General features: G+C 41.6%; 1 protein-coding gene across 1 annotated transcript; it reads left to right on the top strand.

The window, feature by feature from the left end:
• The first annotated feature begins 270 nt into the window (after nucleotides 1-270).
• ZFYVE21 (zinc finger FYVE-type containing 21) lies at nucleotides 271-16,812 on the top strand. The gene is made up of 8 exons (XM_086613349.1): nucleotides 271-402; nucleotides 7,268-7,318; nucleotides 9,276-9,444; nucleotides 11,225-11,300; nucleotides 12,006-12,097; nucleotides 12,952-13,005; nucleotides 14,538-14,680; nucleotides 16,085-16,812. The coding sequence occupies exons 1-8, from the start codon at nucleotides 271-273 to the stop codon at nucleotides 16,118-16,120; spliced, it is 753 nt and encodes a 250-aa protein (XP_086469475.1). The 3' UTR covers nucleotides 16,121-16,812.
• The last annotated feature ends 1,036 nt before the right edge of the window (nucleotides 16,813-17,848 follow it).

Raw genomic sequence — 17,848 nt, forward strand, 5'->3', positions numbered from 1 at the left:
TTCCTGTTGCGCATGCGCCTCGCTCACCCAAAGGGGCGGGCGGGGAAGGAGCACCATGCCAGCCGCAAGCCCCAAGCGATGCGGGATTGGCCGGGAAGCCCGGAGCCAGAGTTCTATTTGGCGTCGGGAGCGGGTGGGTGGGGACCGGAGGGTCGCTGCTCTCCATTGGCCTCGCTCTGTGCCCGTTCCGAAGGGCCTAGGTGCCTATTGGGCAGGGGCGCTGCCAGTCCCGAGGGGGCGGGTAGCGGCGGCGAAGTTGGCGGGGGGAAGATGTCGGGCTGCGAGGCCCGCGATGCCAAGAAGCTGGTGCGCTCGCCCAGCGGCCTGCGCATGGTGCCCGAGCTCCGCTCTGCCCGCAGCCCCTTCGGCTTGGACGAGCCGCCCTGGGTGCCTGACAAGGAGGTATCGGTCGGGGTGGGGGCGCCGCCCGGTCTTCCCCGGGAGGGGGCTCGCAGCCTGCGCTCGCACGTTCCAGCGCGTCCCTTCGGCGGCCGCTTGCCCGCGGGGTCCCCGCCGCTTCGGAGACCGCTGCCCCGCCAGTGGCCGCGACACGCCTCGCCTGGCCAGGACCGGCCCGGGGCGCCGGGAGCCGAGGGCTAGGATCGCGCTTCTTCCCCTTTCTTGCGCGTCCGCGTTTCGTGGCACCAGCCGATCTCCCTGGCTCCGCGGCCGCTGCCCGCCGGCGGACGGCGGCGGTGGTCGCGGCGGGGCCCGTTGCGGCTGGCCGCCGGGACGCGCGGGGTGAGCCCGCGGGGCGTGGGGCGCCCTCGGGGGTCGCCCGGTGCTGAGGGACGCGGGCCGGGCTCGGCTCGCCGCGCCTCGCCGCGCACACTGGCCGGGCAGCGGGTCGCTCTCGCCCGGGTGCGGTGGGTTTAGTTGTAAACCACAGGTTTTTGTTTCGCTTGGATTAATGGACCGAGAAGGATCGGAGCGTCACTCCTTCTGCAGGGACGCGTGGCGCTGTCACCAAAATTAGTGAGGGAATTAATGGGTTAAAAGTGTAGCGAGCTATGCAGCATTGGCGCTTACTGAAGCATTCTCTTTAAATGCTTATAAAGGTAATTCTGAAGACCATGTTGTTTTTTTTAAAAAAGAATGCAAAGTATTAAGGCGATAAGGCGAAGTTAGAACAGCCCTTCTGGCTCCCAGTGCGAATGTCTTTAGTGATAAACGAGTGTCGAATAACTGACTTTAAATAGCTTTAAACTGAAAGAGGCAAGATTTAGATTAGATGTAAGGAAGAAGTTCCTCACTCTGAGGGTGGTGAGGTACTGGAACAGGTTGCCCAGAGAAGTTGTGGGTGCCCCATCCCTGGAAGTGTTCAAGGCCAGGCTGGATGAGGCTTTGGGCAACCCGGTGTAGTGGAGGTTTTCCCTGCCCATGGCAGGGGGGTTGGAACTAGATGATCTTTGAGGTCCCTTCCAACCCTAACCATTCCATGATTCTATGAATAGCTTAGACCTTTTCAGTCAACTTCGCCTTTAAATGCTTTTCAAGTTAACTGTGTGATCGGGACATTATATAAAACGTCATGTAATATGCATTATTTATTGCCAGTCCCTACAGCTAGATGCTGATACAACTTAGAATCAATTGTTTGTTTATTTATTGCCAGCGTTCTGTGGTGTGGATGTGTGCCAGTGTATTTACGTGTGACCAGATTTAAGATTTATTTTTGATGAGCCGATATGAATTTAAGCAGAGAGTCATTAAACAAAGCCATTCTTTGCCAGGTACTGGCACGGCTGGTCTGTTTTCTGTGGGAACGCTATGTCCTCCTTGGTTAGGAACAAGGAAGAAAATTCTGCCCCTACCTGATACCTTTTCAGGCAAAAAGTTCTGTGTGAAAGTAATAATTCTGGACGCTCACTCTACTAGCACAGCTTCTGCAGCTCAGGCTAACCTTCACTGTCATAAGGCGCATGACTAGTAAGTCAGTTGCTGGTTTTGTCCAAAATAACAACCTTTTCTTGGAAAGTGAGTTTTTCAACTTATTTTAAACAAGCAGTCTGCTGAAATATTTTGTGGGAGTTTTCTCAAGTTATTCTCTTCCATACTTAGAGAATAATGAAAAAAAATCCTCCTTGTTATCAGTAGCAACTGGGTATCTGTCTTGTATGAAGTGTAGATAAGACAGAATTATCAGTGACTGGAGCCGAGTGTCCGTTGAAGGTACTGGTACCCAGCTCTTGGGGCTCCCACCCAGGTGGCACCGTCCATGACGTGGTGCACTGGGTGTGTTGCAGATGGGCTGCTGATTTATCAGGGAGCGTGTAGCAAAGTCTGAGCGGTTGTTGTGTAAGTGGTTTCCCTTCGCGTTGCGCGGAGTCTGCCTCTGCTGCGTCAGCGACTTCTTGTGCCCTGTGCACGTGGACCTGGGCCACCTGGAAACTCGATTTCTGACATAGTCTTCAGTGGGTATAATTCGTGTAGCAGTTACGTTGAAAGTAGTTTTCTCCCTGACCTTCTGAAATGTAGTTTTGTATTTCAGTAGCCCTTGATTATAGCAGACTAGCTTCGTTTAAAAAAAGTAAAGTACTTCTGACCCAGTCTAATGCATAGTACCATCTTAATTCAACTAAAGGTTGTTTGAGGATTGTGGTAGGATTAATTTAAACTAGTTAGATATATTTAAGAATTAAGTCTTTATATTTTAGATGCAGCACACATCAGACTGATGTTGCTTTGAATTGGAATACCTGCAGTACTGCAGGTATTCATTCTCCTTAAATTCAGCTTTTCTCCTGTAGTCAGTTGGTCAGTGTTGATTTGTGACTGAATGTTGCCTTGCCATCAGACTCAGTGATATTTGCTCTTGAGAGGAAGTGTATTATAAGCAAACGTTTTAAATGCATTTGTTAAATCATAATCTTGCATTATTGTTATTTTGTAAACAGTTATTTTACTAACTTTCTTAAAGTGTGTTGAAGTTCTGACATTCCTTTGGATAATGATTACCAAATATGTTACAAACTTTTTCCTTAAATAAAGTACATACTTGATATACCGAGAAGCTTCTAAACCCCATGTTTTTATTAATGAAATGAAATTTAAAGAGAGAGTGTTATCTAGACAAGGAATACTGCAAGAACACTTCTTTGTCCAAGACAAGAGACTGATATTAGCAAATGTTGATTTGGCTTTTGAAACATGCTGTCTTCTGCTGTCCAGCCAGTAGCACTTAGAAATTCAGTAGCTTTTTCATATCCAGGAAGAGTCTACTGGCTTGGTTTTTGAAAGCAAAGTCACCTAAAAATTATGGCAGTTAGTAGTTTTGCAAAACTTACATAACACTGAAATATATTTCACTTTTTTAATTCTGTGTCACAAAATTATACAGTCTTAAAATATCAGTTATTTTGAGGAATTTGAAGTATAAGACTGAAGCAGGCCTACAGAAAACTTTCTTTTTGATAATCTGATTTGTAATATAAATAATGAGTTGAGGAGGATAATATGAAAATTTGTGCTAAGCATCATTAAACTTGAGACAGAGCTTGAAGTGTTGGTCACTGCATGTGCCTTGTCTAACTCGGAATTTCTTTGTTAATCACCAGCAGAGCTCAACTGATGATATTCCTACTAAGGAAATCTTGGACTAGAAATTGAGTAAAATTTGCGTGTTCAAGTGCAGAGGTGGCCAAACCTCGTGACGTCCAGCTGCATCCCAGGTCTTTACGTGGCTGAGGAGCACTGTGTGCCTCAGAGCTGGGACGGGCAAGAGGAGCTTACGGATGCGGTGACTGACACCCTGGGGCTTCTGGACCGCTGCAGGAGGGAGTGGAGCTCTGTGTAGCTGGGTCCTCTGTTGGCTCAGGCTCTCAGAGTCGGCACTAGTTGTGTGACAGAGCTGCACTCAACTGCTGCCAAACTCCCATAGCTCAGACGATGAGTTGACCCAGTGTAGTTGGAATATCAGAAAGTGTCGTAGCCGTATCTGCTGTATGGTTGTGTGTGTTGTTTTCTGTGCTGGCATCAGCCGTTTTGGTCAGGCGTGTCACACGGTGTGATTTGGTGGGCTTGTGAACTTTCACCTTTGCAAAAGTTCACTGTGTTAATGAGCTTAACCGGGTGCTGCCTTGCATCACTTCTGGAATCGCGTTGTTGTTGTATGTGCAAATAAAGCACAGAATCACAGAATGGTTAGGGTTGGAAGGGACCTCAAAGATCATCCAGTTCCAACCTCGCTGCCATGGGCAGGGAAACCCTCCACTACAGCAGGTTGCCCAAAGCCTCATCCAACCTGGCCTTGAACGCTTCCAGGGATGGGGCATCTACACCTTCTCTGGGAAACCTGTTCCAGTGCCTCACCACCCTCTGAGTGAAAAATTTCTTCCTTATATCCAATCTAAATCTCCCCTCTTTCAGTTTAAAGCCATTGTCCCTTGTCCTATCACTACACGCCCTTGTCAAAAGTCCCTCTCCAGCTTTCCTGTAGGCCCCTTTTAAGTACTGGAAGGCTGCGATAAGATCGCCCTGGAGCCTTCTCTTCTCCAGGCTGAACAGCCCCAACTCTTTCAGCCTGTCTTCGTAGCAGAGGTGCTCCAGCCCTCGGATCATCTTCGTGGCCCTCCTCTGGATCCGCTCCAGTAGCTCCATGTCCTTCTTGTTCTGGGGACTAAAGAGCTGAACACGGTATTCCAGGTGGGGTCTCACAAGAGCAGAGTAGAGGGGCAGAATCACCTCCCTCGACCTGCTGGCCACGCTTCTTTGGATGCAGCCCAGGATACGGTTGGCTTTCTGGGCTGCCAGCGCACATTGCCGGCTCATGTTGAGCATACAAAGAGTAACTACACCTTCCTGTCCATCTACAGCATTCTCACCTCTGGCGGGATCCAAAGCATCACGCAGTTTCATTATCACACTTCAGCAAACCTTGAGAAGTTCCGCTCTATTTGTAATGAACTAATTCTCAATGCTCCTAAATTAATAATAAAAGCCAACAAGTTTTGAATGTTCTTCCATTTTCCTCTTGATATATGAAGTATTCTGATATCAGTATTAGTGGTATGTGGATTGTATGTGAAATGAATATAGTGATGATGTGCATTTTAATTTAATTTCTTATTTCATAGTTTCCACTTCCCAAAGACCTCAGATTACACTAATTTTAAAAAGCTTGTGCCTTGAAGACACGAAAAGTAACTCAAACTTCATGCTTTCTTCTCTCTGTTAGCGTGATTAAAAAGACCCATAAAGCTATAGAGCTTAATTCAGTACTCATGCACTGCCTGATTATGTCAGCTATGGATGAATAGGAATAATTCACCTTTCAAGATGTTCTTCAATAGAGATTTTTTTCTCAGGCAAAGTAGAAGTCGGTATTATGCAAATGGATTCACTTGACTTTGGTTACTTAAAGCAGAAGTGCCTTGAAGGAACAGTGTATTAAGCCTACTTAGAACATTTTTGTAGGAAAGTCCCATTCCACAGTGCCTGCTACCATATGCCATTTGACTTGTGGTTTATTTATGACTGCCCTATATGTCAGGCAGTGTTGTCATGATGGGTTTGGAATTCAGAAAAATTTTTCTATGGAGCTTGTATGAAATAAGAGGATGGATAACTTTGTTTCTTGCTGAAAAGCAACTTGTATGTTTAGCTTAACATTGTGTGTGAGTTCTCTTTAGCACAGTATTTAGAAGAGCTCTCTCCCTCCTAGTTTGTGGCTTGTGCTTTATAATTTCTGACCAAAAAAATTACGTTTTCATTAAGAAAAGGAGCTAGACTCCTGGTGAATTCGAAGTATTCTAAAATCCTGCCAGGTCCAGCTCCCAGACAAGCTATTAAACACTAAATCAAGATCAGTGTAGAGTAAAATGTAGTATTAGCTGTAGAGTGCTACTTGTTACAGAGATGAAATTTTGGCAATGCTAAAGTTGCTTTATGCCGAAGGTTATTAATCAGTGAATGTTAGAATAAGCTTTTGTGCAGCCATTGTGAAAAACGGTGGTTGGATGCCTTAATTTGTTACGCTATTTGAAACAATCCAGGAATACTTCTAGTTCTCTTCTGTGTGAGATGTAGAAACAGACAGCTTATTGTAAGAAATCCTGCAAGTAGCTGTTTATGTTCCATTACAGTGACTGCAGTTACTCTCTGATTTTTTTAAACTTTGTTTAGATGTTGGATCACTTCATATAAACTGTTGAAAATTATTAGCAATCTTTTACTTCAAAAGAAAATGAAAAGTCCTCAAAATAGATGATGAAAGCTGTTCTAACCTGAAGGAATTTATGGAAAATAAAGGGTTAAGTATTGAAATGTGTTAAAGGCAAATGATGATTGCTGTGCACTTAGCAAATAGCACCTGCTCAGCTTAGTGCTGTAAGTCTGATACAGTCTAGTTTGAAGAGTTTAGGTTTCTGGAGTTATAAAACTTACTACAGGATGCTCCTGATTAGGAACTCAGGCATAATTTTTCATTAATGTTTGCAAATAAATCTAAATCTAAATCTAACAAAAAGTGCTTTGTAAGCAATTGGAGAGTGGTTTTTGATATGGTGGATAAAAATATAAAGTCTTGGTGAAAATCCAGTGATCTAAGTGCTGAGTATCTAGCCCTTTGGTGACTTTCTGTATAGAAAATTTTAATTGTTGTAATGATCACTGATCACTTCTGCTAGTTTAGAAAATCGGAACTGTCACCTATTAAACTCTACTTAGTTGTGAGAGAGAAACTTCATTTTTTTGGTGGCTTTTCTTTTGGGAGAAGTGTGGGTGTAAGCTTGTTTTTGGAAAGAGATATTTCAGGAAGTGACATTTTGTAGCTGGAATAAAAATGTAGTCTTAGTGGCTTGGAAGACGACCAAGTGTCTCCTAGCGGGTTTCAAAAATGTGTAAGTATTGAGAGCATTAAAATAGGTAAACAATGTTTTAGAGAGTCAACAGAACATCACAGCATAATATAGTGAGGTTGACAACTTAGATAAAAACGGCTGACTCTGGAATATATGATTGTCTGGATAGCCAAACATAGTTGAGTATGATAACTACTTCTGAAATGTAGTTTTGACTGCTGGCAAGATGCAGTATTTCTTAGGGTGAATGAGCTTGGCAGCTTTTTTGTCTTATAAATGGGAATTTTGTTATTTTGCTACATCAGTATTAAAACAAATGAAAACCATCCATGGTGAAAAGATAAAGGATGGAAATTTGTTGAAGGTGTTTCTTTTTAGGGCATAATGTAAAGCTCTGTTTGTATATGGTAGTAGGATTAGAGGTTGAGAAATCTTGTAGATTAATCTTAATTTGTACTGTTTTCTAGTGCCCAAGATGTATGCAGTGTGATACAAAATTTGACTTCATAACTAGAAAGGTAAGAGAAATCAATAAATGTAAAGTATTAAATGTTGCAAATTACTAATATGGACTTCTTTTGGTTTAAAATGTAGAAGATTTCAGTAGAATAGCATGCAAAGCCTGATGTAACTTCAAGTAGTTTTTCTTTCTGTTCTCCTTTTTCTGAGTAGAAGTCCTTTTTGTTTTAATTCTGTTTCTGTGAAATTCTTCTTGTTGCTCAATGTATAATCCACAGTTAGGGTTTTTCCAAGTTACTGGATATCCACAGGATTTGCATTCAAAGGACGAGTTAGAGGAACTCATGCTGGAGTGGGCTGCTAACATCAGTACGGGCACAGAAACCAAATCGATCAATTCTGTTGTCTTTTGGGAGGTAAAATTAGTTGTGGAAACGTAAGCAAAAATGTTTTCAGGAATAATGAATTGTAATCTTACATTTAAAGAGCTGTATTGTTAAAACGCAGAGAACCAAAACTGAGATTCTCCTTCTGTTCTAAAAGTGAAACAGGATTTACCTCAGGTTTGGAAGAGGGAATTTCCGATTGAAGTAGAAAGAGTCAACTGCCTTGTTTGCTGAGAGCCATCAGTAGGCTCACTGTACGGAGAGAAAACACTAACGTTAGAGTTAAATTGGTTGGTGATATAAAAGTAAGCTGGTCACTGTGGAATGCATGCTGGTGTGCAGAATACTACTATCAGAAAACATTCTGCTGATGTCAAGAGTTTCTGCATGCAGAAGGAAAGTAGCCTCCCTAAAAAGGCCAACTGATTTTTAGTGGGGAATATCGTTCCGTTGTATAACTGCACTGACACTCTCCTAGTGTCCGCTTGTGAAAGTGAAGAAAGATGTGGAAGTGTGACTTGTAGTGCACTGACATACTCAATGTTCTTTAACTTACTGTTTGGAGGGAGAAGGAAAGAGAAACTGTAAACCAGGCATAGTAGTGTGTTGTACCAGATAGGTGTAAATTTTCAGGAGGCCTGAAGAGCATTAAGGGGTCAGTTAATGATCCTAGTACTCCTAAATCATGGAGTGTACTTTCTCCTAGTTCTCGTTTTACCTTTTAGTTGGATGGGTTAAGAGCATGGTGTTTGGTTGGTTTGAGTGTTTTGATTGAGAACCGCTAATTGATTAGGCAGCTGTGTTTTACTTGTGTTAGCTTTGGGAAGTAAATGGAGGTGGTCTTGGGAAATAGGTACTCCAGAGAATTTTGCATAATATTTGGAAGGAAAGCCTAACACTGGCCAAAACTGCACTGTATCAGTTCCTTGTATCTCAAACTTGCTTTGAGCCACAAATCAGTTCCTGCTTGCTGGGGAATACTTGTTCTGACATGAGAACTTGCATCAGGAAGACCTGCTGGGACTGTCACACCCTGATAGTGAGCTGGAGCACAAGCTACTTGTTGCAGATCGAGTAGCTGTGAAATACATTGCAGTACTAGTTCTGATTTTGCAACTTCATTGGATTTGTGCTGTCCTGTCTGGTGTTTCTGATAGAGAAATAGCTTTAGGTTTTCTAAAGTTTCCATGCGTAAAACTTGAGAATAAATTTTAAGGAAGAAGAATAGCATCTCCAGTTGAAGTTTCCCCAAGATCTTTGCTTGAAGGGACCTGGAAACCACTCTTGTGTTTTTATTCACAGTAAGGTGAAGGGTTTATTGGACACTGGAGAAGCTCTTTGGGTGTCTTGTCTGATCTGCTTTAGAAGCATGTTTACAGAGTGGCAACAAAGGCTTATAGTGCTGTCGTTTATACTATACTCAGTCCTTGGTGTTCAATCTTCAGAGATTTCTTTCTACTGCTCTAGAAGTTAAATTTCCTTTACTGGTTCCTCAACTTGTATGTTTCACACCTGAGAAACTGTTCTGTTTCTAGGGAGGGAGGAGGATATTTAATGTAGCAACTTTATCAAGTTATTGCCTAATAGTTTCTTGTGTAAATAAATAAACAAAATGTTCTCTCATGCTTAGCATCACTGTCGAAGATGTGGAAAGTGCTTCTGTGACAAGTGCTGCAGTAAAAAAGTGCCTCTGCCTCGCATGTGCTTTGTGGACCCGGTGCGCCAGTGTGCTGAATGTGCCCTCATCTCTCAGAAAGAAACAGAGTTTTATGACAAACAGCTTAAAGTGCTCATGAACGGTAAGGGCTGAAGGCAGATATGTGCTGTGTTGGTCTCAGTTAAATGCTGTATAAACAAATCTGATAGGGAGCAAGAGTAATGCCTCTTGTCAAACAAGCCTGCGGTTTTGTCTCCTTGAAATACTCTTCTGTTGTCATGCTACTTTTTTGTTGTCATGCCTCGTGTTTGCCAGTTAATAATTCTGTTATCTGTTTATTTAGAAGCTTACACTTTTTAGTCAATGTTTACAAAGAGTAACTTAATTAAAGACAAAGGAATTTTTAATGCCTCTGAGAACAGATGTGTGTGCAGTTGGCATTTCTATTAAAATAATACATCTTTTAGCCCTATTACCATTACATCAAATAAGCATGAGAAATATGTAACAATAGAGTCTCTTCTAATATTTTCTAACAAGACACAGTGCTTGTTTAAAGCTTCATCTGTGAGCTTTGATCTTGTCCATGGCCTACAGCTGTGGTTGGTGGCACACCATGAGTGGTTAGTTTTGCATAGCCGTAAAACTACATGCAATACAGTAATTTGTGTTCCAATTACATTAAGAAAGCTGAGTCTTCAGTTTTTAAAATATTCTGTGATCATTCTTTGCCTTTTGATGGGTTCTCAACTCTCAGCATGATGCTGGTGTGTATAATCAGTAAGCTGAACCACATGCCTGATTAGCGTGAACGTTCCTAGGGAGATTCTAGGTTCAGAGCGGAGTACGCTCATCCCTGTAACACGCAAATCATCCTTCACTCTGCTTTGCAGGTGAGGGTGTGGAGGAGTTGTTAAATAACGTATTTTAAACTAAAGGTCTTTTCTAAAAGCTTGGCCTGCTTGCATTTGTGTTTTGCAATTAAAGTCTGGAGTTGTTCCTGACTTGGTGTAGAGCCACAGATGGCAGAGAGATGGTGGTTGTGATGTCCTTTGCAGTTTTGCTGCTGTTGCCTGTGTGTCGTGCTTCGCAGCGGGTGGGAGTCCGTGCGGAGGGGTCAGTGAGGCTGTGTAAAATGGTGAAATGCACAGCGAGGTGAAGCGCTCTGAGGCTGCGTGGTTCAGATTGTGGAGGTGGATTGCAGACCATTTGGCAGGACTGCATGCTGGTTGGTTGTTGGGTTTTTTTCATTTCCCAGACCAACAGTATTGGGATTAAGTAATAACAGGGAGTGTGAGGCACGGAGGAAATAGTGGTTAGGCGTGTAGTCTGCTTTATTTTAAGTGATGAATCACTTCACTAATGCAGCGGAGTTGACTTTCCCAATGTCAAAGGAGCTGTTTTGAGCAGGAAGAAACGTAGTATGAAGGCTGAAGTTCATTGACCTCAAAGTAAGACTGAGCTAGCCTTCAGCAGTGAAAAAAGAGATGCCTTTGCTATTTATTAAGCATAGAGCTGAAGGTCACATCCTGCTATTAGATTCTGATGGATTTTTTTTGAATACTGAAACAATAGTGTGTGTTATGGTGACAAGATAGGGTCTTTAAGTGCCTATTTTTGCATCTCCAAATCTGCTCCCGTTTTTGCAAGATTCATCTTGGATATCATCTGTATCTCTACAACATGCGGGAGAAATTGCATAGCAATTGTGAAAGGTTCTGTGATTTAGAACATGATAAGTGAAGATCAGGTTTATATACTTCAGTGTTCTGCTGATGTTAATCAATTTAAAATTTCAGTTAGTCTCTTAATTCACCCAATTCAGTGTATTAGGTACAGTAACTAAAAACTAGTTATCCTTTTTGATACTTGAATGTTCCTTCCTCGACTCTGCATTAGGATACTAAAACATTTCTTTCCAGGTGCTACGTTCTTCGTAACTCTGGGAACATCCGATAAATCTGAGCTCATGGTTTGTCGACTTTCCAACAATCAGAGGTGAGACAGACTGATAGAAATGTACTTATAAACTATATTTGTTGTACACACAGCTGTCTTATTATCTAACAACCTGAACAAAATATAAGAGTAACTTGCTGTGAGGATATTGGAGAGAGTAATCGGACTGAAAGGATAGATAAAACTTTATCGGAATTGGGTTTGTTTGAATTTACCAGCAGTGTGGATCAGAAGGCCTTGGAATGGTGGAGCTCCACTCACTCATAATGCCTCTCAGTGCCACTGGAATACAGTGGTTTTGCCAGCTAATAGGGGGATCATAGGAAGTAGGAGCAGGGAAAAATCTGCAGCCACTTTAAAAGGCTTGTTTCAGAATGATTCTAACGCTGCACCGTGTTGTTTAACGTTACAGCCAAGGCATTAGTTTTGTCATCCCAATAATTTGATTGGCTATAACACTTCAGACTCTGTGTTCTTTTCTTGCCCCAGACCTTTGGAAGAATGTTTTTAATATTTTTGAAGGGGTCTCCCAGCAAACTGAACCATATGTTTTGTGGGGTATTTTTCCTTTCAGTAAAGAACTTCAATGAAAAGTAATTTTTCCTGCTTGATTTTTCTCCCTCCCCACCCCAAAGAACATATAAACTGAGAGGTTAATTTTATTTTTTTCCTTTGATTTGGACTTGATATTGTAGGAAAAGCCTTTTTTTAATTTTTTAAATAAGTTTTTCTTGTGTTATGTAGATACCTGGTTTTGGATGGAGACAGCCACTATGAAATAGAAATTATACAGATTTCAACTGTTCAGATACTTACAGAAGGATTTACTCCTGGAGGTAAATTTTTTTATTGAATATAAATTAACTATTAAGAAAAAAAAAAAGTGAAGTTGTAATTATTGTTCAAGCTAGGCAGTGTATTTCTAGGCTATCAGTAACTTAGGTGTAACTATGTTAGTTACAACTGCTCTCAGAACAGAGTGCAGTGTGTGAAACGCTGTCCATGTGGCTACTGGGATTTTGGGGAAAACCTAAGAAAAGAGAAATTACCGTACAGCTGTAATAAGAGAGAGCTTCCCGATAATCCTGAGTAAAGGTGGTCATCATCTGTTCTGATCCGTTCTCTTGGCTAAATATAAACATCTATTGATTCAAAAGCTCATAGGGGGAAACCATTAGTCTTTGGTAGCTTCCATTTCAGAATCCAGCTGGGAACTCTCTTCTATTGGTATAAACAATTGTGAGGAGAGTGAGAGAGAAACTGGGGGGTGTTGGGGGGTGGAATTAATAGTCAAGCTATGATTTCTTAATTTCATTCAAGATGAAGGGGTGGCCAAATGAAACTGGTAATATCTGAATCAGAGGGCAGCCACTTAGTGCCTCATCTCTTACCAGCTTTTAGACTGTTTCAGGATGAACTTGAATATGATTTCACTGAAATGAGAACAAACAAGGTCAGGAATTTTAATAATTGTTCTTTAGCAACACCTCTGTCACTGCTGGAATTTTCTAATGGGACAGCCAATCTGTGCAACATTTAGTCAGTACAGCATGTTAACTTTAATCAACTTACCTCGGTATTCAAATCAGCCAGATGTGTTGCTGAGTTACTTAATGCTCCTGTAATTCCTTGTTCACCACTCTTCTGACTACTGCTTTATCTTTTTGCCTGCCTGCCTTCTTGATGGTAGAAAAAGATATTCACACTTACACCAGCCTTCTGGAGAGCCAGCATATTACTGAAGGTATCACCAGTACCTCTGAGCATGACTCACCTAAGCATGTTGTCATGACCCCCCTCCCATCTTTCTTCCTCTGCAGTGCTGGTTTTTTGCTTGATCTGCAGCTGTTCAACTTAAGACAAGTTATGTTCAAATCTGACACGTATCTGTTCCTTCGCATCTGTCTGTTCAATAAACTGAGAATGAACGTTTTGTAACTTTTTGGTGGAGAACTAAAACACTCAAGGGCTTCTTTAGCCCACATGTGCTATTGTCCATGCTAGAAGAGAGAAGGGAAGATGAGAAATAGTGTCTTTTGTGGTACACAGTATTACACATCACCTACTTCAGCAGAGGTGTGCTGAACTGTGTATACCAGAAAGGAATAATACACTACTTGTGTACTGTCCAGTAAGACTTTACACTGAATAAATAAACTGTTAATTAATGGCTTGCTTTTACACATCTTTAAAAGGAAGAAGACTTCTTGTTATGTAAGGTGTCTTCTGCCTGACTTAGTAACGTCCTGGAATGCGAGACATGGGCAAACTGTTCAAGGCTGTAGATGTGTGATTTCTGCTGGTTTATCTTTAAGTAGTCCCTTAATCTGTTGGTCTGACCAGGTAGACGCAGAGGAGTGAGTGATCAAGTTGGATTTCAGCTTATCCTACAAGAGGAGCACATGGCAACTTTTATAAACATGGCTTGTGGGCTGTTGATCAGGTTGCCTACCTTGAGATGGTCTTTGTTTGGCAGCTTGAGTATTACAATAATGGCCTCCAGGAGCCCTCTCATGCAGACACTTTTTTTTAAAAAGAATTTTGCAAAAAGTGTCCTTCTGTGCTGTTCCGTGGCTTAGTTGATGCTCTGCTACTTCAGGAAATAATGCCATGGTATTCTAAACATTCTAAACAAAGCTTTTGTTTAATTTCTGTATTTTTGCTTTGGTTTATCTTGATCTCTGTGCAGCTGGAGGAAAAGAGATACAAACATCTCGCTATGCAATGTCTCTTGTAGCAGATTTCCTTCAGGAAATAAAAGACGTTGCAAGTCATTCTCTAGTCTTGTGCAAGCATCTTTCCCAACCTTTGCCAGGTTTGGAGGGACTTTTTACTGCTGTGCCAGACTTGGGATCAAGCAGAGATCCCTCTTTGATACCAGTCTAACTGGACACTAGGAATTCAGTTTACAAACTGCAGGCTACGTACGGTATGAAACTATGGCTTCTACTTAAGAAGAGACCTGGTAGTACTAAAACATGAAGGTGTTCTCAGTGTGTGTAGCCAGTGGCTTCACCTGGTGGCTTACACAAGTCCTGCCTGGGTGACTGCCAGGGAGAATGAAACAATATTGACCCTGCACGTTCTGTTGCCTGCCGTTGACACCTGTGGTCACTGCCTCCCCTGATGAGGTGCTCGTCAGTGCACCTGCAGTTGCTAAAGCTTGGAATTAAGTGACCAACTCCTTTTCTTCAAACACGCTTGTTAGCTAGAAGAAGTTGTGTTACCTCGTTGGTAAAACCTGTCGCTGTCTAAGATTTTCTTTCTTTTTCTCAGGAGGTAACACTCGTGCCATCGGTATGATTCTGCAGTACAAGGTGCCAGGATCAGAGGAGATAACACAGATGAAGTTTACAGCCGGGGAAGACTTCAGCTGTAACAAGAAGCTGTCAGCGAGCTGGCTGGCAGCGATGCATAAGGTAAGCAAAGGAGGTAAAACTTACAGAAGGCTGAAGAAAATCTTCAACATGGGGCGCCTGGTAGAGCTTGAGAGAACATGCAGCTTTAGGAGTCTTTTTTCTTTTCACTATTATTTTTTATTTAAGGATTTTAGGGCCTTATTGCTTAAGAAAACAGAAGCTATGGCTGGCTGTTCTGAACAGGACTTTAGCGTTATGCTCAGATACCTGATGATACGAACTACAAAGGGTTCCCCAAGATCATTAGGCTGAAAGAAGGCAGGAATTAGACTCAGTTCCTTAGGTGTTTATTATTCACTGAAGAACGTGCATTATAAAATACTCTTTCTGACCCTAAACTCAGCTGATGGTTTTTACTACTTTATGAAGGTTTAAAGAAGTAGCTGGTTTTTGAAAACAGGAACAGGGGTGGGGGCAGGTCCTTGCAGAAGACTCTTTCATCTTTTGTTGCTGGGCACTGTGTGGCTAGTGAAACTGAAGCTTATTACTTTATAAGTCAAAGTTACGGGAGACAAAAACCAAAACCACCCCAAACTAGTTCTGGAACTTTGTTCATCTGATTGATAACTAGAACCGTGATTTATAAGCTGCCCGCAAACGCAAGCGTGCGGCTGTTTGGTCCTTTACCACCACTGTTGCTCCCCAGCCGCCCTGACCCCAGCATTTCACTTGTGTTCTGCACAGTGCACTCAAACGCTGTATGGCCACGTAAGTACAACTCAGCATTTCCTTAGACCTGTTCTACTGCATCTTTCACAAGCAATGCAGCTCCTGCAGATGTGGCGAGAACCGGTATCTTATGGATAAGCCTAACACCCTCCTCCAGCTGATTGTCTCCCTTGACAGGAGTTGTGTGTAGCTCAGTTCTGAGTAACTGATCAGTGCAGTGGGATTTTTTTCTGAGGTCCGAGTTAACAGCATGTAGAAGTATTTGTTGCTAGAGAATGCACATCTGCTCCCATTGCAGGAGGCTGGTTGATCCAATAGTTTGAGACAAACACAACACCTCACGAGAACTTTTCAAGGGGGAAGTGGAAGAGGTAGGAGGAATATGGAACAGAGTAACATTGTTTACTGCATATGTTCAGAGGGATTAGCAAAGTTTCAGAAACACTACTGACTTTTTCAAAGGCAGTTTTGATCAGAAGTGGTCGTTTCTGAGCAAGAAGAAACAAATGTAAGTTGATCTAAAAATCTTCAGTGACCTCAGGTTCTGCACTTAAAGTAACCTTGAAGAGTTTCAAAAAACCTACTGAATTCTATTAAACTCCTTAACTAAGGAAAATAGCAGAGGAAGAACTGAAAGCCTTGGGTTTGAAGGAAATTTTTGGAGGGGCAGGAAGGAGGTTAGGTGGCTGCAAGTGAAACTTCGGTTAACGCAGTGACATTTTGTCTCCATGTTAGGCAACAAAACTTCTTTATGAGTCCCGGGACCAGTAAGAACAGCAAACTGTTGGCCACCTGAGGGAAGACACCAGCCTCCATAGACCTGCCTCTGCCTTTTTGCTAATTTGACAGCTGGTAACGTTTGTTGTTTTTGACCCCTTCTCATTCCAGCGTGGTTCATTATGTCAGAACTGGCAAATGCAATGTGAGTATTTTTTTGAACCATGAGCATTCACTATAGTGTGCAATATGTATACAATTAATGCTTTAAACAGCCTCACCTTTTAAGACTTTGTATATTTTGTTAAGCCTTTGTTGGCACTTAATACGAAAGTGACCTGCACTACAGCTAATGTACAGCACAACTTTTATAGTAACAATTATATATGTTTGCTACAAAAAGCAAACAAATGTGTATGTCTCTTCTGCAGAGAATAGCTTTTGGGTATAGATCTCAGGTTTTTCCCCTCTATCCAAATGTTTAAAATCAGTGTACAATAAAATCTGCCTTAGATAAGATTTTATAGAAGTCACTTGTTTGTTTTGGTTTTTTTAACTGTTTCATTTTAAACATCTAAATACTTCACCAAATACCACCAAATTGGACTTAACCGGAACATGACCTTGAAACTTTCCTTCTGTAATAAATAATTTTTAGTTTTGTATTTTCTTTTTGGTAACTAGCTTTTGTTAATCTAACTGTAATGCTATCTGAAATTGTATACAATTTAATGTACAAATATAAATAAATTAATCCACTTATTTAAAAAAAAATGAGGTGACGGTTAATTTCACAATATCTTTAACAATGGATACTGCGGTCTCCACTCTCTGAACCTTTTGAATTTTTATGAAAAGCACCCTAACCTTAGTTATAAGTGCTGAGAATTGGTTCAACTGTTGGGATGAATCCTCTGGCTACACGTGCTGAGCCAAGTGTCTTTCTGCCCTCCACCTCCCTCCGCTGGTAAAAACTGAGCAAACAAGCTCAGTTGTCAGCTGGTGTGTAAAGGACCCTTGAGAGCTTTTCTAGACTAATTTGTCACAGTTGGAATACTGGTGTAAGGAGGTTCCAAAATTGTCTGGCAAGCTATTTTCTGTGCAGCTGGTAAAACAACTAGAGAACTTAACAGCTAGCAAGCTAAAATTATTCTTTTTTTTGTAGACTATGTTGCTACCTATATAAAAACACTGGAGAATGCAGCCACGCCTTAGCAGTACTTTATTGTGCACATTTACACGTTCTCTGAATTAGTGTATCATAGGCTCTTGAAATCATCACATTCATGTAGCAAATTCTTCAACAATAATACCCTTTCACTTTTCACCACAATATATACAGTTAATGCTAACCTGTGGTAAAAGCAAGTTACAGCACTGCAGAAATGGATATATAAATTATACACAGAACTTGTACATGAAGAATTAATCAAATTGCATACTGTTAAATGGGAGAAAATTACAAGAAATATGGCTAAAACTTATAATGGGAAATTCAAAATATACTTTTGGTATATAAAATCATGTACAATTAAAATTCCAGTGAAGTGCCTTTTTTTTTTTTCTTTTTCTTTTTTCTTGAAACTACAATGTAGTGGAATAGGTTATTGCATAACTTGCCTTGGCAACAGATGCAGGCTGCCAGAAACCACAGAAACTGTCCTCAAATAAGCTACTGCCTTCCTTAAATCCTTCTCTAAACCTTGTTTCTTTCTTCTCCTTGACTTAGCATCTACACAACCCTCTTCCTACTTCTATCCAGTCCTTCATATTTTCTTCTAG

This window comes from Tauraco erythrolophus, chromosome 6 (assembly GCF_009769465.1).
Source record: "Tauraco erythrolophus isolate bTauEry1 chromosome 6, bTauEry1.pri, whole genome shotgun sequence".
Lineage (NCBI taxonomy): Eukaryota > Metazoa > Chordata > Aves > Musophagiformes > Musophagidae > Tauraco > Tauraco erythrolophus.

Excerpts from the sequence above, each read along its gene's own strand:
- ZFYVE21 (XM_086613349.1), top strand. The coding sequence starts at position 271 with ATGTCGGGCTGCGAGGCCCGCGATGCCAAGAAGCTGGTGCGCTCGCCC. Across the intron at positions 403-7,267 it reads CCTGGGTGCCTGACAAGGAG|TGCCCAAGATGTATGCAGTG; the intron begins GTATCGGTCGGG and ends ACTGTTTTCTAG. Across the intron at positions 14,681-16,084 it reads GGCTGGCAGCGATGCATAAG|GCAACAAAACTTCTTTATGA; the intron begins GTAAGCAAAGGA and ends TCTCCATGTTAG.